Genomic DNA, 23,642 nt, shown 5'->3' on the forward strand with positions numbered 1-23,642 from the left:
ATTTGGAAAGAATTTAGAAATAAAATCTTTAAAAATTCTGTTAAAATTTTAAAAATACAGAATATAGCTGTTATATTGGTATCTATACGACATTGTTTTTCATAAGTCATTACCATATTCAAATTCGAAACTTGAAATAAACGGTGAATAGTGTAGTTAAAATCATCAAAATATCGTATGTAGGGAGGTACCGTTACATCGGAGCTGTGCGAAGACCTGGACCAGCATAGACAATTTTCTGTCATAGGCTGTAGCATCCATTACGAACTTCAAATACCACATCTCAAACAATTTCGGTGGGTATTGTACCTAAACTCGTCAAAATACCGAATATGGGGTGGTACTGGTATATATGGCCTATACGAAGACCTAGACCTGCGTAGACAATTTTTTGTCGTAGGCTGTGGTATCCATTACGAACTTCAAATACCAAATTTGAAACAATTCTGGTCAATTTTGTCGCTAAAATCATCAAAATACCGATTATCGGGAGGTACCGTTATGTGGGGGCTATACGAAGACGTGGACCTACACAGACAATTTTCTACCTTAGACTGTAGTAACCATTACGAACTTCAAATACCAAATTTGAAACAATTGCGGTGAATAAATTCGCTAAAATCATCAAAATACCGAATATCGGGAGGTACCGTTTTATGGGGACTATATGAAAACGAGGACCTACATGGCCCATTTACGAACTTAACCTGACTACTGGAAAAATAAACATGTGTGCAGAATTTTAGCCTTCTATTCGTTCAATTCGTTCGAAAGATAGCGTGATTACAACAAACAGAAGGAGAGGCAGACAGACGCATAGACAGACAGACGGACATCGCTAAATCCACTTAGAATATTACGCTGATTAAGAATATATATACTTCGTTGGGTCTGACATGAGTATTTCGAAGAGCTACAAACGGAATGACAAAGTTAATATACCCTCCATAGTATGGTGGAGGGTATAAAAATGGAAATAGCATCACATTTCAGAATAAGTTTAGATTTGTTCGAATTGGCCACCTTTATCACGAATTATGGTCTTCAAACGGCCAGTGAAACACCCGCTGCCCGAATGTTGCTCTGCGGTATTTTGGCCTGTTCCCGGCGAAGCGCTTGCTTGAGGTGATCTGTCGATCTTTGGTATTTTTGCGTGTCCAAGTCTTTAATACACCCTCCAGAAGATTTTCGCTACAATATTTACAGGGTTGTCCATATTCGACGGACCTTTGGGCCCATTCTAATCGACTAGGCTTGTCCGCAGGCAACATTCTTTGCGTCAATTGAATTTTGTACGGGAATAAATGCAAATCAATGCGAATAATCCGTTGTAAAGTGGACCGAGGCATGCCCAACTGCTGAGAACGGCGTTTTTGTGATGTTCTTGGGGACCTCTCAACACTGGCTCGTACGGCAGCGATATTCTCGGCCGATCGCCTTGGTCGACTTTTATATGGCCTTACCAGTCGAACATTTTTCGTATAAACGCTTAATGTTGTTCTTAGAAGGCACACTTCTCACATTTTTTAATGTTTTAAAAGCACGTTGAGTTTTCACAATTGACTTCTTCTGTTGAATGTAAATTTCAGAGCGCTCGCGTGGCGTGCATTGGTTTATGGCAAAAATCTGCTTGGACTGACGCTTCAAACGCGGTATGTCATTAAACGATGTTACATCTCTGTCAAAAGTTATGGCGTTGCCAGATGGGTCCGTCGAATATGGGCAACCCTGTATTCTGATGCCACGGTCGATTAATACGAGCGGAGAGCGACCATCGGCTGTTATGGCGGCCCACACCATCACCATGGCCGGCGCTTGAGTTCTGGTGCAAGGTGCACATTTTCAGCTGACCTCTGTGGCAAGTAAACACGATCATTTTTTTGTTTACGAAACGCTGGACAACGAATGTTTTCCCATCGAAGAAAACCAAATGTTGCATTTCACCGTTCTCGGCCAAGCGAAGTAGCTCTTTTGAGTCTATTTTCTTTCTGTTGCGGTGTAAGTTCTTGCTCCTTTTTAGGAATTTCAATGGTTTTATCCCGAGCTCATGTTTCAATATTTGCCGAATTGAATATTGCGATATGTTCAGCTCACGAGAAATTTTTGGCAACTGCGACGCGGGTTTCGATCATGTCGCTTTTAACATTTCAAATCATTTCTGCTGATGTTGCTGTTTTCTTCCGTCAACTTCCTTGACGTCGGGCTGCGCTACCGCGCTATCACGGTAACGAGCGATGGTACGAGACACAGAAGATTTATTCACATTTAAATTCTGGAGTGCTCTAACGGTAGCCACTTGTGGTTCTCCAGCCAAATAAAAAGAAATCTTGAATTGCCTCACGAATAATTTTTTTTTTCTGGAAAATTCTCACCAAAATGCTTTTGTACGTTTGCAAGCAATATAATGAGCTGTTACTGGTTGCAGTTTTTTTCATCTCACCCTGTATTTGGTATATGTTACCGCTACTAACACCTATTTTGGTCCATAATATCCATTCGAGGTTACTATAATTTAGCGAATGGCAATGCTGAAGTCAGCAAATTAGTATAAAGTGCAAAAAGTAATTTCCCTGCGTCTTCCGTGGTTCATCTGTATTTGCCACAAAATGGTTGTTGCTCATGTTGAAATATAAAAATCTAAGAAAAAGGCATATTAAAAAATGTGTAACGTTGATATTGACAGACAAGTTAAATTGCTTGCTTTGCTGGACATGTTTGCAATAACAACAAGAAATATTTATATTTGTTGCTATGACAAGCAAGCAGTTGCTGATGAAAACTGCAAAAAGGTGCTCTGGCTTAGATATCTTTCTTTGAAGTAAAACAAAAAGATATATTCTTATAAAATATATATTTCAGTCACTCAAAAGGTAGACTAAAACAAAATGCTTCAAAAATAAACCAACATACAAAAAAAAAAAATAAATAAATAAATAAAAAAATTAAAATTGCAACATCGAAAGGTATGTTTTTAAATAAATTAGTTAGATACATTTTTGGACATACCATTCAGTCAGACCTACAATTAATTAGCAACGCACCAGTTAAGAATTTAGTTTTTTGGCTCAAAATCGAAATTAAATAAATATATATGGAAATGTAATAGTCTGTGAACCATACTTAATTATACCCTCAGTCATATGGCTAGAGAGGATATATATCATTTAATACGGCCAAAACGTGATTCATAGAAATAACACTTTTAGACCCTAGGTACCTTTGGACCAAATCCGTTTCAGGATATTTGGAGTCGATTTAGCAATGTCCGTCCGTCCGTCTGGCTGGTGCGCCGAAGGCAGTGTCTGATTTGATCCAAACATAGTACATCGTAATATTATTACCGAACTTAGATCGAGTTCGGAGATGGACAATAATGGTCCACCACTTCTAGTACCTCGCCCAAAAAATTTTTCAAAACATATTTTACTGTACAGAAAGAGAAAGGATAATCCGATTTTCCTCCAACTTTCTAATATTTTTATCAGTCCTAGGTCAGGTGCAAAAATTGACAATATCGGTCCACTCCATCAAATACCTGCCCCACAAAGATCAACATTTTCAATAATTATAACTCGTATAAAATACTGTGTAAAAGTCCGATTGTCTCCAAATTACACAGATAACTATATTTTTATTAACCCAAGGTCTGGGGGCTTGAAGCTCTTAAAACGCGAAATAGACATCCGATTTCATTCAGACCTGGAACATCTCAATAATTTATCAACAGAAGATCTATTATAAAGAAAGCAGAGATCGGACTATTCCTTCTGGTAACTCCCCCACAAAGGGACAAAGTTTTTAATAAAACAAGTCAAAAAGCTGTAAGTTTGGCAAGGCCGAAACTTGAATACCCTCCACCATTTGGAACGAATTTAACAATTAAAAAAAATAAAAACCGTTAAAAATATAACTACGTGGACCTGCATAGGCAACTTTAAACATAATATTCAAATGCGAAACTTAAAAAATCGGTGAATAATGTAGCTAAATGTAGCTATCATCAAAATACTGGATATAGGGAGGTACCATTATATGGGGGTCGTACCAAAACGTGGACTTGCACAGACAATTTTCTGTCACAGGCTGTAGTAGTATCCGTTACGAACTTCAAATACCAAATTTAAAACAATTCCGGAGAATAATGTGGCGTAAGTTATCAAAATTCCGAATATCGGGAGGTACCGTTGTATGAGGGCTATACGAAGACCTAGACCAGCACTAAAAATTTTCTGTCACAGGCTGTAGTGTCCGTTACGAACTTCAAATATCAAATTTGAAACAATACCGGTGAATAATGTCGCTTAAATCTTCAAATTACCGAATATCGGAAGGTACCGTTATATGGCGGCTATACGAAGACGTGGACCTACATGGCCCATTTTCAATACCAAAAGTCCTGCAGACATAATACACATTTGAGTAAAATTTTATCAACCTACTTTATTTATTTCGGAAGCTAGAATGATTTCCAGAGACGGACATACTATGGTTAGCGATGTCCGTTCGTTTGTCCGTCTGTGGAAATCACTCTAGCTTCCGAACGAATTGAAGTAGATTGATAAAATTTTGCTCAAATGTATGTTATGTCTGCAGAACTTTTGGTATTGTGCCACGTTTTGGTATAGCCCCCATATAACCGTAGCTCCCGATATTCGGTATTTTGGATGATTTTAGGGACATTTTTTTACCGGAATTGTATCAAATTTGGTATTTATAATTCGTAATGGATACTATAGCCTACGACAAAAAATTGTCTGTGCAGATTCACGTCTTCGTAGAGCCCCCATATAATGGTACCTCCCGATATTCGGTATTTTGATGATTTTAGGGACATTTTTCGCCAGAATTGTTTCAGATTTGATATTTGAAGTTCGTAACAGACTAAGACAGAAAATTGTCTGTGCAGGTCCACGTCATCGTATAGCCCCCATATAACGGTACCTCCTGATATTCGGAATTTTGATGATGTTAGCGAATTTATTCACCGGAATTGTTACAAATTTGGTATTTGAAGTTCATAATGGATACTACAGCCTAATACAGAAAATTGTCTGTGCATGTCTACGTCTTTCTGTAGCCCCAATATAACGGTACTTCCCAATATTCACTATTTTGATGATTTTAGCGTCATTATTCTCTGGAATTGTTTCAAATTTGGCAATTGAAGTTCGTAATGGATACTACAGACTATGACAGAAAATTGTCTGTGCAGATCCACGTCTTCGTATAGCCCCCATATAACGGTTCCTGCCGATATTCGGTATTTTGAATTTATCGACAACCGATTTTTTAAGTTTGGCATTTGAATATTGTAATGTATAGACACTAATATCATAGATACATTCGGTATTTTTTAGATTTTAACAGAATTTTTAACGGATTTTATTGTTTTTTAGAATTGCCAATTTCGTTCCAAATGGTGGAGGGTATTCAAAGTTCGGTCTGGTCGAACTTACAGCTTTTTTACTTGTTTTTTTTTATTTTAATCAACACCAAATTTAAGATCGTTTTAAATCTCCTTAAAAAATTGAAAAATTAAAAAACGCCGTAAAGAAAGTTCGGACTGGCCGAACTTACAGCTTTTTTACCTGTTTTTTTTTTTTTTTTTTTTTTTAATCAATACCAAATTTAAAATTGTTCTAAATCTCCTTTCCAAAAAACTGAAAACTAAAAAATGCAGATTTGCCGATTTTTGTCTTAAAAATTTGAAAAAAAAATTAGCAAGCGACACAATTTGTCCGGTACCTTTGGGTATTCTGTATTTTGACGACCATACCTAAATATTGGATTTGCTTAAAATTTGGTATTGTTTACATTGGTCAACGTATTCCTGTAACCCCACATTTGGCACATTTTGCTGATAATAGAGTAGTACAGCACCCATACAAGCGTTCAGCCCTGTTTATATATGTATTATTAAATAGATTAATAAAAATACCTTTTTTCATAAATTAAGTAAACTTTATTGATTTCCAAAAAAACACATATAAATGCATACAATGCAATAAGTAAGTACAAATATATTTAATTAAAATCTACAATAAGTTATATTCACAGCAAATTGTTGAATTTTTGTGGCCTTTAAGTTTCTTTTTTTTTTCTTAATTTATTTCTATTAAATTTTACTAAAATTTCATTTAAATTTGTTCACAAAAACGCTTCGTGAAACGAAGTTTTACTTTACTACCACCCTGAAAATTTTACTTTTTGTTTTATTTTTTTTCTTTGAATAAATTTAAATTTGAGCCTAAATCGCATTTATTTAACATGGCCGTCGACGATTGATGTTCCTTTATTTGTTTATTTATTCATTTGATCACATGACGCGTCTTTATTTATTTTTCTTGGCTTTTCTTCCAATTTTTGAATTAATTCAAATCAAAGTCAACGTCATGGTTCTATGGAACGGCATCATCAAAGTCATTGTCGACAACCGGGAGAGGGACGACAGCAGAGCGCAGTGTCATCCTAGTCATCGACATCGTCCGACGTCTTGTCTACGGTGAGTTTGGGAAAAAAAAAAAACAAAATGAAATGTTACAACGAAGTGTGGTGATATCAAAAGAAATTATTTTTCTCGTGTTGTCTTCTTTTCCTCTGCTAAGCAGCATGAATATTGAATTATGTGGGTGGATGGATGGTTTATTGGGGGTTTGATGCATGATTTTTCCTTTTTTTTTTATTTTCTGGTTTGCCTTCTCTTGTTTCATTGCTTTTGGGTTACTTTGTTGTTGTTGTTGTTGTATCAACTTTATGATTTGCTATTAAACTGACATTGATTGCGGTTTTAGATTGGCATTGCCCGCTGTGTGCTGTTCCCATTGCGGCCATCCTCCTCATCGCCGCCACCGTCTTCTCCATCTGCTGGACCGTGTTTTAGCCATTTCGGAGCTAAACGTAACATTAAAATAGCACCCAATGGTGCTGTGAATATAATGGCCAAAACGGATATGATTAAAACATTATTGGCCAAGGCAACAACATCTGCATCCGAGTTAAGTTCACGTGCCATATCCAAGGCAATGGGTCCTAAGGCAGCCTAGAATAAGAAAAAGAAGCAAAGAACGACAAATTAATTTTCGGCAGTAAAATATGGATAAAATAATCGGATTCGTGATTCGCTGTTGAAAATATATTTGGAATTCTGAGAAATTAGGAAATTTAGAAGAGCTTATCATATTAAGGTTTTCTGGGCATGGGCTTTTGTTTCAAGTAACCTCTAAAAAAAAAAAAAAAAAAAACAGAAGTAATTCCCTAGTGAATTTTAAGATAAGATGTGAAATAATATGAAATTCAATCTGATTTGCATTGCTACATCAAAATTAAAAAAAAAAAAATAAATTTTAAGAAATATATCTCTTTTGAGTATCGGAAAAAAACGTGGAATTCAGTTTGATAAAAAAAAACGTTTTCATCATTTATTTTAAATAAGTAGAGGCAACAAATGAAGGCTGTGTTAACTTCCGCTGGACAAATGGAAAGTTTAATAATAACCAATTCAACTGAGAAATTGAGACAATTATCGATTTTTTTTTCAAAACTATAAATTTCCAGGCATCTAGGCTGGAAAATAAGGTTGACGCTTGAAATGCGGTCAGTAAAAACAAGTTAAAAAACAGTAAGTTCGTCCGGGCAGAACTTTGAATACCCTCCAACATTTGGAACAAATTTGGAAATTTTCAACAAAATAAAATCCTTAAAAAAAATCTGTTAAAATTTTAAAAATACCGGACATAGCCGTTATATTGGGGTCTATACGACGTGGACCTACATGGGCATTGTTTGTCATAAGTCACTACCATATTCAACTGCGAAACTTGAAATAAACGGTGAATAATGTAGCTAAAATCATCAAAATATTGTATATAGTGAGGTAGGGTATAGCGTTATATCGGAGCTGTGCGAAGACCTGAACCAGCATAGACAATTTTCTGCCATAGGCTGTAGTATCCATTACGAACTTCAAATACGCGTCTCAAACAATTTAGGTGGGTATTGTACCTAAAATCGTCAAAATACCGAATATAGGGAGGTACTGGCATGAGGGGCTTATACGAAGACCTGGACCTGCATAGACAATTTTCTGTCATAGGCTGTAGTATCCATTACGAACTTCAAATAACAAATTTGACACAATTCCGGTGAATAATGACTCTAAAATCATGAAAATACCGAATATAGGGAGGTACCGTTATATGTGGACCTGCACAGACAATTTTCTGTCTTAGGCTGTAGTATTCATTACGAACTTCAAATGCCAAATTTGAAACAATTCCGGTGAATAATGACTCTAAAATCTTCAAAATACCGAATATTGGGAGGTACCGTTATATGGGGTCTATATGAAGACATGGACCTGCACAGAAAATTTTCTCTCATAGGCTGTAGTATCCACTACGAACTTCAAACACCAAATTTTAAACAATTCCGGTGAATAAATCATAAAAATACCGAATATCGGAAGGTACCGTTATATGGGGGTTATATGTAAACGTGGACCTACATGGCCCATTTACGAACTTAACTACTGGAAAAGTAAATATGCGTGCAAAATTTTAGCCTTCTATCTCAATTCGTTCGAAGGATAGCGTGATTACAACAGACGGACAGACGGACATACAGACAGACAGACGGACATGGCTAAATCGACTTAAAATTTTACGCTGATCAAGAATATGTAAACTTTGTTGGGTCTAACATGAGCATTTCAAGGAGTTACAAACGGAATGACAAAGTTAATATACTCTCCATAGTATAATGGAGAGCATTCCGGCAGCGTGTGACGAACAAATCTAAACTTATTCTAAAATTTGATGCTATTTCCGACATTTTTTGCAAGCGCTTCGCCGGAAATGGGCCAAAAATATCGCAGGTTAACATTCGGGCAGTAACATTCGACGGCTTCATTGGCCGTTTGAAGGCCATAATTCGTACCAAAGGTGACGAATTCGAACAAATCTGGACTTATTCTAAAATTTAATGATATTCCGACAGCGTGTGACGGTTTCATTGGCCCTTTGAAGGCCATAATTCGTGCCAAAGGTGACCAATTCGAACAAATCTAAACTCATTCTAAAATTTGATGCTCTTTTCGACATTTTTTGCTTTCATTCAATAAAATTTTAAAGGAAAAGTAAAAAGTATGGGGTTTGACTTTGTTGCCGGTTTTTTTTTTATTTCACCCTGTATTTTAGGAAATAACTCATGATATTGTCATGTGACCATAACTCATTGGTTGTATAATAAATTCAACAAAAAAAAGCCATCGCTGTTCAAAATAAATATTTTAAAATTTTTTTCTTTGTCTTAATTTCGTCTCTTTTTGAATTAAATCGACGAATTCCCACCGAATTACTATGCACCTATACATATGTATTAATTATCCTATAAATTTGTAATCCATAAAAACTACAAAGGCATCTTGGGAATTTATTTTCATTTTTTTTTTTACAAATTAGACAACAATTCTATTGAATGGCATAAAATTTGTAAAGAAATGCCGGATATTGAATTCATCCTTAAGGCCAGACCACATTAAGAGCAATCAATGACGTTAAAAAAGGACAATGTCGGAGCAAACACTAGAGGAATTGACTGGCCACATTAATTGTCGATCTAAAGCGAATAATGGTATCATCAGTGGAGCAAAGTCAAAGAAGGAAAAAAATTCGGATTTTTTTATTTGAAGGAGCGAAACTATTTGTGTGTTTGGCTGGTAGGGAAACAAGGAAATCTACATAAAAGGTAATGGCTGTTGTAAAAAAAACGAAGTCTATTGGAAAATGTAAGGGAGAAGCCAACATTGTGGGGCTGCCTTAGAAGAAGCGGCAATAATGATTATGGTAGGCGCTACCACATATAGTATTCATTACTTTTTTATTCTGTTTATAACGTTTAGATCTCAGTATAATCATACCATCAGCCATATGGCTACAGAGGGTATATATAATTTGATACGGCCAAAACGTGCCTAGTCGAAATAATGGTTTTAGACCCTAGGTCTCTTTGAACCAAATCCGTTTCAGCGATGTCCGTCCATCCGTCCGTCTGTATGGCTGGTGCGCACGATAACTCTCAAAGGGAGTATACGATTTGATCCAAACTTGGTACATCGTAATATTTTTGTCAAACTTAGATCGAGTTCGGAGATGGGCAATATCGGTCCACTCCTTCTGGTACCTCCCCCACAAAAGGTCGAAATTTTCAAAAATATATTTTTTTGCACAGAAATATAAAGGATAATCCGATTTTGCTCCAACTTTGCTCATCCCAATATTTTCGTCAGTGCTAGGTCTGGTGTGAAAATGGACAATATCGGTCCACTCCATCAAGTACCTCCCCCCACAAAGGGTCAAAATTTTGAATAATTACCCCTCTCATAAAATGTGATGTAAAAGTCCGTTTGTCTTTAAATTTCAAATATCCCAATATTTATATTAACTCAAGGTTTGGTGTTAAGATTTAAAATATATGTCCACTCCTTCTTGTACCTCCCCCACAAAAGGTCAAAATTTTCAAAAAATACATTTTTTGCACAGAAAGAGAAAGGATTATCCGATTTTGCTCCAACTTTGCACATCCCAATATTTCCATCAGTGCTAGGTCAAGTGCGAAAATGGACAATATCGGCCCACTCCTTTTGGTACCTGCCCCACAAAAGATCGAAATTTTGAATATCGGTTAATCTCATAAAATGCGAAATTAACATCGGATTCCATTTAGACTTGGCACATCTGAGTATTTCTATCAACACAGGACCTGTTGAAAAAACGGTAGAGATCGGACCATTCCTCCTGGTACCTCCCCCACAAAAGCTTAAAGTTTTAAATAACCAAAACGTTTATAAAATCCGAAATAAGCATTATGTTCTCTTTATATTTCACACATCCCATTATTTCCACTAACAAAAGATCCGTTGTGAAGATGGGATATAATGGTACACTGCTTCTGGTACCTCACCCACAAAGGCTCAAAATTTTGAATATCCATTAAGCGCATAAAAAGCGAAATTGACATCCGAATCTATTCAAGACTTGGTAAATCCCAAAATCTCCACTAACACAACGCAGTCCAAACCTAGCACGTCGCAACATTTATTTCATATTTATTAAAGTCCGAACCTACTGCATAAGGGGTTAGGCATTTGAATAATCATAACAGAAGGCAAAATATTTTTAAATAATCGAACATTGGCTGAAGGTCTACATTTGTCGGCAAACCCGACGGATACTTTTATACCCTCCACCATACTATGGAGGGTATATTAACTTTGTCATTCCGTTTGTAACTCCTCAAAATACTCATGTCAGACGCAACAAAGTATATATATTCTTGATCAGCGTAAAATTCTAAGCGGATATAGCGATGTCCGTCTGTCTGTTGTAATCACGCTATGTTTCGAACGAATTGAGATAAAAGGCTAAAATTTTGCACATATGTTTATTTTTCCAGTAGACAGGTTAAGTTCGTAAATGGGCTATATAGGTCCACGCCCTCGTATATATATGATATATACCGATATTCGGTATTTTGATGATTTTAGCGACATTATTCACCGGAATTGTTTCAAATTTGATAATTTGAAGTTCCAAAGGGATATTACAGCCTATGACAGAAAATTGTCTGTGCAGGTCCACGTCTTCGTAGAGCCCCCATATAACCGCACCTCCCGATATTCGGTATTTTGATGATTTCAGCGACATTATTCACCGGAATTGTTTCAAATTTGATAATTTGAAGTTCCAAAGGGATATTACAGCCTAAGACAGAAAATTTACTCTGCAGGTCCACGTCTTCGTATAGCCCCTATATAACGGTACCTTCCGATATTCGGTATTTTGATTATTTTAGCGACATTACTCACCGGAATTGTTTCAAATTTGGTATTTGAAGTTCGTGATGGATACTACAGCCTATGACAGAAAATTGTCTATGCAGGTTCACGTCTTCGTATAGCCCCCATATAACGGTACCTCCCAATATTCGGTATTTTGATGATTTTATCGTCATTGTTCACCGGAATTGTTTCAAATTACGTATTTAGAATTCGAACAGTATGTAACAGAAAATTTTCTATGCAGGTCCAGGTCCCATATATCAGTACCTCCCTATATTCGGTATTTTGACGAGTTTAGGTACGATACCCACCGAAATTGTTTGAAATATCGTATTTGAACTTCGTAATGAATGCTACAGCCTATGATAGAAAATTGTCTATGCTGGTCCAGGTCTTCGCTCAGCTCCGACGTAACGGTACCTTCCTAAATACGATATTTTGATGATTTTAGCTACATTATTCACCGTTTATTTCATGTTTTCGAGTTTGAATATGGTAATGGCTTATGACAATTAATGCCTATGTAGGCCCACGTCGTATAGGCTCCAATAAAGCGGATATATTCGGTATTTTTAAAATTTAAAGAGAATTTTTCAAGGATTTTATTTTTTGAAAATTTCCAAATTCGTTCCAAATGGTGGAGGGTATTCAAAGTTCGGCCCGGGCGAACTTACAGTTTTTTAACTTGTTTTACTTGTTTTTTTCATCGACCGGTAAATGTTGGCCATGAACATGAAAATCTCAATTTGGCTCCATGTATCCCTCATGTGTTACAAAACTCATATCTTAACCAATCATACCCATCATTCGTGGCACACATTCCTCAAGGACCATTACAAGTGATGAAGACAATAGGAATTTTTCTGGTTTTTGTTCTTCTCTATTTTTGGCAAATGAAATGATGGTTATATGGCATGCCACAGGCCATGAAAGGTGTTGTCTCTGTTCGAGAAGACAACGCAAGGAAGCCGAACAAAAAAGGAAAATCCCATGCACATCTATGATTGCCGCTGTGTTGTGGTGCGAAGTAATTTCCACTTTGGGATCTCAGTACGTTTTTTCTCATCTCTTCTTCTTCATCTTCTTCTTAATCATGGCCTTCAACGCCGTGTTGATATCTTTGCAATGAGTTGTCATTAAAAACACATTTCTTAAGCAACAAATGCTTCCTTCCCGTTTGCATGCCACCACCACCACCATTTCCCGTCCCCCCCTTACATTGGTAAGGTAATGAGCGCGCTCACACACACTCATACAAAAGTGGAGAAGAATAAAAAAATTCCATTATTCTTCCCTTCTGTTCCCTCTTAATGAATCAATGGCATTTTTGGCTGGCGTTTTTCTTTTTTCTTCTTCGTCTTTGTACACTTTTCTTTCTTTAAACGCCATGTGAAATGTTAACAAATGGAGAATTTGGGCACTAAGGAAGATGGACAGCCAACCAAGCAGTTGGTTGGCAGGATAGGTCACCGCTTACCATTTGCAGTGTCCATCTGTTATGTTACGTTATTTTTAATAGGTGATGGCCTCCAAGGAAAACTTTTCTTTTTTTTTTTTTTTTGTTTAAGTGGAACACGGAAAATGGACACATGAATGAGTGTCAGGAACATGGTGGGAGATACACAGCCATACACACATATATATATATCAAAACATTTTGGAACGGAATGAATTAATGGTTTTAAATGAACCGAAATAACACAGCTGTCTTTGTTGTGGCACAGTGGGGGGAAAATCTATAGAATAATGTTGCTTAGTAACACAAAGACGCAGTTTTATTCCCGCCACAATATTGTGGAGGATATGTTTTTATACCCTCCACTATAGTATGGAGGGTATATTAAGTTTGTCATTCCGTTTGTAACACCTCGAAATATACATTTTAGACCTCATAAAGTATATATATTCTTCATCAGCATAAAATTCTATGTCGATATATCAATGTCCGTCCGTCGGTCCGTCTATCCGTCTGTGGAAATCACTCTAGCTTTCGAACGAAATGAAGAAGGTTGATAAAATTTTACTCAAATGTGTACTATATCTGCAGGACTTTTGGTATTGAAAATGGACCATGTAAGTCCACGTCTTCGTATAGCCCTCATATAACGGTACCTCCCGATATTCGGTATTTTGATGATTTTAGCGACATTATTCAACGGAATTGTTTCAAATTTCGCCGCTTATGACAGAAAATTGTCTGTGCAGATCCACATTTTATAACCACCATGGTACCTCCCTATATTCGGTATTTTGATGATTTTAGCTACATTATAAACAAATTTTTTTTCTTCCAAGTTTCCCATTGGAATACTGTAATAGCTTGTGACAAAAGTTGCCTATACAGGTCCACGTCGTCGTATAGACTCTAATATACGCTACATTAGGACAAGACATTAACAGAATTTTTAACGGATTTTATTTTTTTTGAAAATTGTTAAATATGTACTAAATGGTGGAGGGTATTCAAAGTTCGGCCCGGCCGTACTGACATCTTTTTTACTTCTTAATTTTGAAAAAATTAAGATTATTTTTGTACACATGTAGACCGTTACTGTGCCTCAAATGTTTCAACTTTCGCATAATTTTTTCTAAATTATGGCCGGTATCTCATGAATCTCATAAATGCTTAAGTGTGATCTTTCAATGCGTCAATCCACACAAAGAGTATCCTAAAGGTCTTAAATCGAACGATGTAGGCAGCCAATAGCCCGGTCCTAAACGTGGAATGTATGCTCTGAGCTCGAGCTATATTTGACAATAATATTACAATGTGCCAAGTTGGAATCATATCGGATACTTCCTTCGAGAGTTGTCATGCGCTCCAGCCAGACTGACAGACGGATGGAAGGAAGGACGGGCATGGATTGGTCTAAAGAGACCTAGGGTCTAAAACCATTACTTCGATTAGGCACGTATTTGCAGGTATCAAATGATATACATCCTCTCTAGCCATATGTCTGAGGGTACTATTACAGCTCTTGTATAAAGATACCCCTGATTTAAGTTATTGCTAGTTTCCTCCAAATTTTCGAATTATAAAGAAGTTATATTGCTCAGAGGCACAAAATAAAATTTGATCTAGAATATTTCTTTCTTTGACCCTTTCTCCGACCCATAGTGCCTTATTTGTCCGATTGATGTGAAATGTTCTACAAATAATTTCTCTGATCCAAAGGCGAAAGCTATTGAAATTGTTGGGAAACGTTCCAAATAATATATATTCCGATTTCACTTATATATGTGTAATATATTATATATTTGCAATATTCTTCCAAATAACCGACCGAATTCAGTTAAGAAGCAACTAATTAAAATTTGCTGAAAATTGGTTCAGATATAGCTATAGCTCCACATATATATGTTTCATTCGATTTGGTGTTTAAGTCCCTCACATTCGCAACATGCACTCCAAACCGATGGTACTTGATACCAGAAATACGGGTATCGAGATCAGTTAAAATTTTTTCATAGCTTCCATACACTTCTTTATCCGACTTCACATTAATTGTGCACAAAATGTTTAACATCCATCTCAATTTAGCCTAGCAGCAAGTACTTAACATTTGGTGAAAATCATTCACAATATGGATATAGCTCCCATAAACAGGGTGAGATAAAACAAGTTTAAAAACAGTAAGATCGGCCGGGCCGAACTTTGAATTCCCTCCACCTTTTGGAACGAATTTGGAAATAAAATCCTGAAAAAAAATTGTTAAACTTTTAAAAATACTGAATATAGCCGTTATATTGGTGTCTATGCGACGTGGACCCACACAGGCTTTGTTTGTCATAAGTCATTACCAAATTCAAATTCGGAACTTGAAATAAACGTAGAATAATGTAGCTAAAATAATCAAAATGTCGTATATAGGGAGGTAGCGTTATATCGGAACTGTGCGAAGACCTGGACCTGCATAGAAAATTTTCTGTCACAGACTGTAGTTTCCATTACGAAGTCTAAACGCGTAATTTGAAAAAAAATCGGTGAATAATGACGCTAAAATCACGGAAATACCGAATATAGGGAGGTACCGTTATATAGGGGGGCTGTAGCATCCATTACGAACATCAAATACGACATTTCAACTCGTCAAAATACCGAATATAGGGATGAACTGGTGTGTGGGGCCTATACGAAGACCTGGACCTGCATAGACAATTTTCTGTCACAGAATGTAATTTCCATTACGAACTCTAAATGCGTAATTCCGGTGAATAATGACGCTAAAATCAAGAAAATAGGGAGGTACCGTTATACGGGGGCTACATGAAGAGGTGGACCTGCACACACAATTTTCTGTCATAGGCTGTAGTATCCACTACGAACTTCACATGCCAAATTTGAAAGAATTCTGGTGAATAATGTCGCAAAGATCATCAAAATACCAAATATCGGGAGGTGCCGTTATATGGGGGCTATACGAAGACGTGGGCTTGCAAAGACAATTTTCTGTCATAGGCTGTAGTATCCACTACGAACATCAAATACCAAATTTTAAACAAATTCCGGTTAATAATGTCGCTAAAATCATCAAAATACCGAATATCGGGAGGTACCGTTATATGGGGACTATATGAAAACGTGGACCTACATGGCACATTTACGAATTTAAGCTATCTACTGAAAAAATAAGCATGTGTGCAAAATTTTAGCCTTCTATCTCAATTTGTTCGAAAGATAGCGTGATTACAACAGACAGACGGACAGACAGACAGTCGGACAGACGAACGGCCATCGCTAAATTGACTTAGAATTTTACGCTGATCAAGAATATATATACCTTGTTGGGTCTGACATGAGTATTTCGAGGAGTTACAAACGGAATGACAAAGTTAATATACCCGCCATAGTATGATGGAGGGTATAATAAAATATACTTCTAATACTTCTAATCTAATCATAGTGGACCTTTACTGGTACTATGTATGGCAAAAACCTCTGATCTGTATAATTTTCTGTCTGTAGAAAACCGGTAAAAGCCTTAATGTCTGTAGTAGACCCGAAGAAAAACTTCTTTAATAAAACATGTTAAGGCACTTCTTTTAGAGAATGTCTTTAAAAGCTCTACGACTTCTCGAAGCTCTTTTGTCGGGAGGAGGTTTTTAAAAAAAAATGTTATTTTTTAAAAGATGCTTATGGTAGACCTTAAAATTTAGATTCTATCTACAGGATGCCTGTAGAATGTATTTTGTCCATAGTAGTCCTTCATAAGAGGGCAAAATTTCCAAAAAAGAACCCACTTTGTTCTCCAAAAAAAACTCAATTCAACTGGGAGCAAACAAAAAATCCACATCCGCTGCTGCTGCTAATGGGAAATGTGTTTTAATATCGGAAGGAAGCCAACGAATCCACAGAAAACGATAGAGACCTTATGAAAACAATAAAATTCATGAACAGATGAAGACAAAAAACGCCAAGGAAATGGTCTAAAAACAAATAAAAAAAGACTTGTTATGACTTTGCCAGGAGACATAAGAAGAACATGGGAGAAATTTACGCTACTAATTCCAAGCAATAAACGGAAAATAAATATTATTGAAAAAAGCAAAAGAACCAACGAATAACGGCGGGGGTGAAGGAAATTAAAATTGCCTAAAATTAGAAAATTAATTGTGGAAAAATAAAAAAAACTACCACCATTTTAAGTCACGTCGGAATGAAGCATTGCGTTAGGGAAAATTCTATTTACGATTATAAATCTTTTGGAAATTGAAGTGTGTGACATTTGGAAATCTTGTGGGATTTCAAAAAATGGCAGGAACACGAGCTTGTTCTTTTAATAGAAATTAACTTATTTTGGGTTTTGTAATTAATCACAAGGTTTGAATACAAATGTGGGATTTTATTTTGTTATTTTTTACATTAATTATTCCATTGAAAATATAAAAACTAATTAAAGTTTGAGGATTAAGAAAAACTGAAAATATTTCGATGTGTTTCCAATTTATTTTTTTTTTGGCGGTAACGAAAATGTAATAAATAATGAAACATAAACCTGCAATTATCAAATTGACTTAACAAAAACACATTTCCAAGCCAAAAACTATCAAAGGAAATTGAATTGAATTGGGTTGGGGTGCAAAATCAAAAGAAGCCGAGTGCAGGGCAATTCAGAACCATTTAGAGTGGCAACCACATATTTAACTCAACATAACCTCTCTTAACCGCAATGCACCAGCAGCTGAAGAACTGGTTGTCTGCTCGGCACTAGTTTTTCCTGTTTTTATTTTAACAACACCGGGTTAAAACCCTCCAAAAATATGCTGAAAATAAGTTAACAAAAAAATCCCGCCTAAGCAACAACTGTTACTCTAGGCCAAGTGTGATACCCACCGAAACGAAACGCCACAATTTAAAATATACACAAATAGTTAGGCAAACATTCATTTGGCTATGAACGTGTGCATATTTTCCACGAAAAAGAGAAAAACATATTCAATGAATGGCAAAAACACCAGTTAAAAATTTGAAAAAAGTTCAGCAACAACGAATTTGTAGAAACCTACGCATAGAAAATGCAGAATTACACATTTGTTGAAACCGTCCTGTCCAAAAACATCTTCCGGGCCACAAACAAACAAAATGATCGTGTTTTCTTGCCGAAGAGGTCAGCTGAAAATGTGCACCTTCGGTTGGCCGCCAGACCTCAAGCGCCGGCCATGGTAATGGTGAGGGCCGCCATAACAGCCGAAGGTCACTCTCCGCTTGTAGTGGCATCAGAATAAATACCGAATATTATCGCGAAAATATTCTGGAGGGTGCACTACAACCTTGGGCACGCAAACATTTTGGCTGCAGACCTTGGACATTCCAAACGGACTCAGCACCATCGCACTCAGCACGTGCCACCAAATAATGGTTACAAATGGGGTTCCTCGCTTCATTTCCAGCGTACAATGGCCACCAAAATCTCCGGATACCAATCCGTTGGACTATTGTGTCTGGAGTATTTTGGAAAGCAAGGTTGGCACTAAAAAATACCAAAGTGTCGATCACCTCAAGCAAACGCTTCGCCGGGAATGGGCCAAAATACCGCAGAGCAATATTCGGGCAGCATGTGACGGTTTCATTGACAGTTTGAAGGCCATAATTCTATTCTAAAATTCTATGACGATTAAGCGATGTCCGTCCGTCCATCCGTCTGTGGAAATCACTCTAGCTTCCGAACGAAATGAAGAAGGTTGAAAAAATTTTACTCAAATGTGTATTGTGTCTGCAGGACTTTTGGTATTGAAAATGGTAGATGTAGGTCCAAGTTTTGGTATAGCCCCCATATAATGGTACCTCCCAGTATTCGGTACTTTGGTGATTTAAGCGACATTATTCACCGGAATTGTTTCACATTTGGTATTTGAAATTCGTAATGGATGCTACAGCCTATAACAGGAGATTGCCCCATATAACGGTACCTCCCTGTTTTCGGTATTTTGGTGATTTAAGCGTCATTATTCACCGGAATTGTTTCAAATTTGGTATTTGAAGTTCGTAATAGATGCTACAGCCTGTGCAGGTTTACGTCTTCGTATAGCCCCCATATAACGGTACCTTCCGATATTCGGTATTTTGATGATTTTAGCTACATTATTCAGCGATTTTTTTTTTTAAATTTCGCATTTGAATATTGTAACAGCTTAATTTAAACCCATATACAATCAGTAAAGAAAGTCTTAAAGTCTGGTGGGGTCGACTTTATGATACCCTACAACAGTTTCTATGGGAGAATTCAATCATACACGCTATGATTATAATTATAACTTAAAGTTCAAATGACTAAATATGCCGAAGCATTTGTATCTTTTAAATTCGGACTTATATTGCCCATATATATAGGAGCTATATCCAAATTTGAACCGATCTTGATAAAACTTTGCAAAGATATTTCTAGGCTGTATTTGAGATATTTCCCTGAATATCGTTGTTACGGGGTGCATATTACGGCTGTGGGTAACAAATATAACAAATCGGATGAACAAAATGTATGGGAACTATAGCTATATTTCAACCGATCTTCACCAAATTTGACATACTAGCTTCTAGACTCAATTCGGTAGTGCCAAATTTCATCCCATTTGGTGAAATATTTGACGTTTGATGCACAATAAAAGCTAAATCGGACGATTCCATACTTTTCGGGCTGATATTACACGTTTGGTACACAATAAAAGGCAAATCGGACGAAGATATATATGGGAGCTATATCTAAATGTTTACCGATTATCTCTAATTTCAAAAGGGTTCATCCTTGGGCCAAACAAATGATTTGTGCAAAATTTCATCTGGATCGGGTGACAAATGCGAACTGTACTTTGTTCACAAAAATACATGGACAGACGGACGGACGGACAGACGAACGGACATGCATAAATCGACTCAGAATGTAATTCTATGCAGATCATCAAAAGGACCTATGGGTCTATCTCGTTTCCTTTTGCCTGTTACAAACAAATGCACAAAGACATAATATCCTGACCACCTTGTGGTGTACGGTATAAAAATGCCAAACTGAAGAAAAAACAGGCCCGACAACCCCCCGAAACAAAAACGAACATTTTAATATTATGTTATTTTCAAAATTGACTAAAATAAACAATGGAAGAAAAACCCCAAACACAAAGTTAACCCTGGGGTTAAAGTTGGAGTTTATAGGTGGCATTGTTAAGCGCCGACATGCCTCGAAATCTAACATGACGTTTTTTCGTTATTCGTTGTTGCATTGTTGCACTGCACGTATTCGCTGCGGAATGACTCCCTCTCAAAAACACGAAAATAACACATAAATATACATGCATAGGAAAGTCTAAATTCTCACGAAAAAGTTAGTTTTTTTCGAAATTGGACATTGGTTTGAAATGAGAAAATGTTAGAAAATAATTGGTTGACTGATTGACTGACTGACTAAGTATTTCATCAACGCTCAGACGAAACAGTTGATGTTAGAATTATGAAATTTTGGGTAGGGGTCACTCTTGATACGTAGGGGTCAGATAAGGCTGGCTTTTAGAAATTCGTACTATAACGGTACGAAATGTATTAAAAAGTACTAAATACCATGTGTATTTGAGGAAGCAGTAGGAGTAGAACTTTTAAATTTCGAATGGGCGTCACTTATGCAGTGTATTATAGATGTAACAGAGGGTTTTTGTAAAATTGCACTATAAGTGTACGAAAAATACTAAAATGTACTACATTAGGTACCATTTCGTATCATGTGAACGGTTAGAGCTAAAAATTTGAAATTTGGAATTGGAATCAAGGTGGAGGAGTAGAGTCGATGTAGGGAGGTAGTTTTGTAAAAAGTACTAAACGGTACAAAATTTAGTACAATTTTAATATGGATGAACGGATGGAGCTGGAATCTTAAAATTTGAACATGATATTACTGGAGGAGTGTACGATTGGAATATGAAGGAAGTTTTCGAAATTTTTACTTATGTGCACGAAAAGTACAAAATAGTACTAAATTTGAAAATTTCGATTTGGGGGTACCGATAGAGCAGGAATTTTGACATTTAAAAATAAAATAACAATTGCATTCTTGGTCTGAGGAATGTAAGTAGTTTTAAAAATTCGTACTCATTTGGGTGAACCAATGGAGCTGATATCTTAATATTTGTAATTAAGTTTACTGGTGGAGTGTAGGATTGAGGTTTGTGGGAAACTTTGGAAATTCGTACTGAAGTGTACTAAATAGTACTAAATTTGGAACACTTTAGATTTGAGTGAACCGATAGGTCTGGAGTCCTGATATTGGGAATACGATTTCTATTGGATTGTATGAAGAACGTTGTTGTGGAAATGTGTACTAAATGGTACCAAAATGTGTAAAAACTGGAACTGCGGTGAACCGATAGAGGTGAAATTCTGAAATTTGGAAATAGCATTTCTATGGGATTGCATGATTGAGGTATGTACCCTACAACACTATGTGTTGGGGGTATTACAGGTTTGATTGGGCCAAAAATTATGTAGCACCTGGTTTCCCACACAGGAAAGTGTATATGGATCTTCCTATCTCGCCGAGCTGAGTCGATCTAACTATGTATGTCTGTCCGTCCGTCTGTCCTTGTTAATTTGTAATCACTCTACAGGTCGCAATAATGGCCCGATTTTCACGAAAATTAGAATGGAGGTGGGGTTAATGTCAGAATAGAACCCTATTTCTTTTGGAGATTATCGCATAATATTTTGAGTTGAAATTGACCAAAAACTGAAAAATGACCTGAATTTTGATGGTCATCGGGTAATGTTTAGTGGGTGAAATAGACCATAACATTTGTGTTAAATAAAAGTCAAATTTTCCATTAAACCGCGAATATTTTTAATCCCGACGAAATCACAAATTGACGAACAGGTCAATTTTTTACCTCACAACACACGTTGGGGTTATTATATACAGATTGCAATTATCGTCCGATCCACACGAAAATTTTCACAAGGGTAGGCATAGGCTCAGAAGGGCTAGGCCTATTGTTCTTAAAGATGTCCGCAATAAATTTAGGCGTTGAAATGGAACAACAATTTAAAATTTTTTGATTTCGCAGCCGTTATAAAGGTTGCAAATGGAATGGAGGACACGAAATCTCGCATGAGGTTAGAGTTTAAGACAGCGGGTAGAATGGACCACTACTTTTGTGTGCAAAAATACCAACATTAAATCAAATTAACAAATAACAAAAAAAAAAAATCCTGATCACGCAATTAAAGCAAATCGAAACGCCTGAGAAGAGAGTTAAGGACAGGGAAGAATTCTAGCATTTTCGATGATCATTTACCATGGCCATGACCATGGAACACAACAACTAACAGCACGACGGATTTGGCAGTTCTCTGTGACATTTCACATTCAAAACCGAAATCTTCCAAAATGGACTTGGACATAATGGGACTTTTAACATATTGTAGTGCTGTAGGGTATCACATAGTCGGCCCCGCACGACTATAGCCTTTGTTTTCTTGTTTATTTTTTTTTTTACCTTTGGATTCTTTCCCATTCCCTTTCGTATTGTATTCTCTATTAAAACGGTTATACACTTGTCCTCTATTTTTAGTTCTACTTACACAATCTACTGGATTTCTATATACCATACACCACATAGTGGTATGGGTATTATGTCTTTATGCATTTGTTTGTAACATGGAGAATGAAGCGATATAGACCCATAGTTACTTTTGAGGATCTCCATAGAATAACTTTCTGAGTTGATTTATGCATGTCAGTCCGTGTGTCCGTTCGTCCGTCCGTCTGTCTCTGTATTTTTATGAACAAAATGCAAGTCGCATTTATTATCCGATTGAGATGAAATTTTGCACAAGTCATTTGTTTGGCCCAAGGACGAACCCTATTGAAATTGGAGATAATCGGTAAAAACTTAGATATAGCTCCCATATAAATTTTCGTCTGATTTGCCTTTTATTGTACACCAAACGTGTAATATCAGCCCGAATAGTATGGAATTTTGCACATAGAAACAACTCAGGCCTCAAAATAAGTATGCCAAATTTGATCGAAAACGATTCAGATATAGCTATAGCTCCAATATATATTGTCCATCCGATTTGTTATTTTAGACCTCCGCAGCCGTAATATGCACTCCGTAATAACAATATTTGGAGAAATATATCAAATGCAGCTCAGAAATACCTTTGCTAAATTTTATCGAGATCGGTTCAGATTTGGATATAGCTCCCATATATAACTTCGTCCGATTTACCTTTTATTGTGCACCAAACGTCTAATATTTTCCCAAATGGGATGAAATTTGGCACTTACGACCGAATTGAGTCTAGAAGCTTGTATGTCAAATT

General features: G+C 36.5%; 1 protein-coding gene across 4 annotated transcripts in view; it reads right to left on the reverse strand.

Annotated features, from left to right (window-relative positions):
- Window positions 1–6,204: 6,204 nt before the first annotated feature.
- Window positions 6,205–23,642, reverse strand: part of LOC101896766 (sodium/hydrogen exchanger 9B2) — a 195,312-nt gene continuing 177,874 nt past the window's right edge. For all 4 annotated transcript variants that reach the window (XM_059132123.1, XM_011294820.3, XM_011294819.3 and 1 more), the window contains one exon: window positions 6,205–7,039. In XM_059132123.1, the coding sequence (XP_058988106.1) occupies window positions 6,788–7,039 (252 nt within the window). In that variant the 3' untranslated portion in view covers window positions 6,205–6,787. The remainder of the gene's footprint in view (window positions 7,040–23,642) is intronic.

This window comes from Musca domestica, unplaced genomic scaffold (genome assembly GCF_030504385.1).
Source record: "Musca domestica strain aabys unplaced genomic scaffold, Musca_domestica.polishedcontigs.V.1.1 1, whole genome shotgun sequence".
NCBI lineage: Eukaryota > Metazoa > Arthropoda > Insecta > Diptera > Muscidae > Musca > Musca domestica.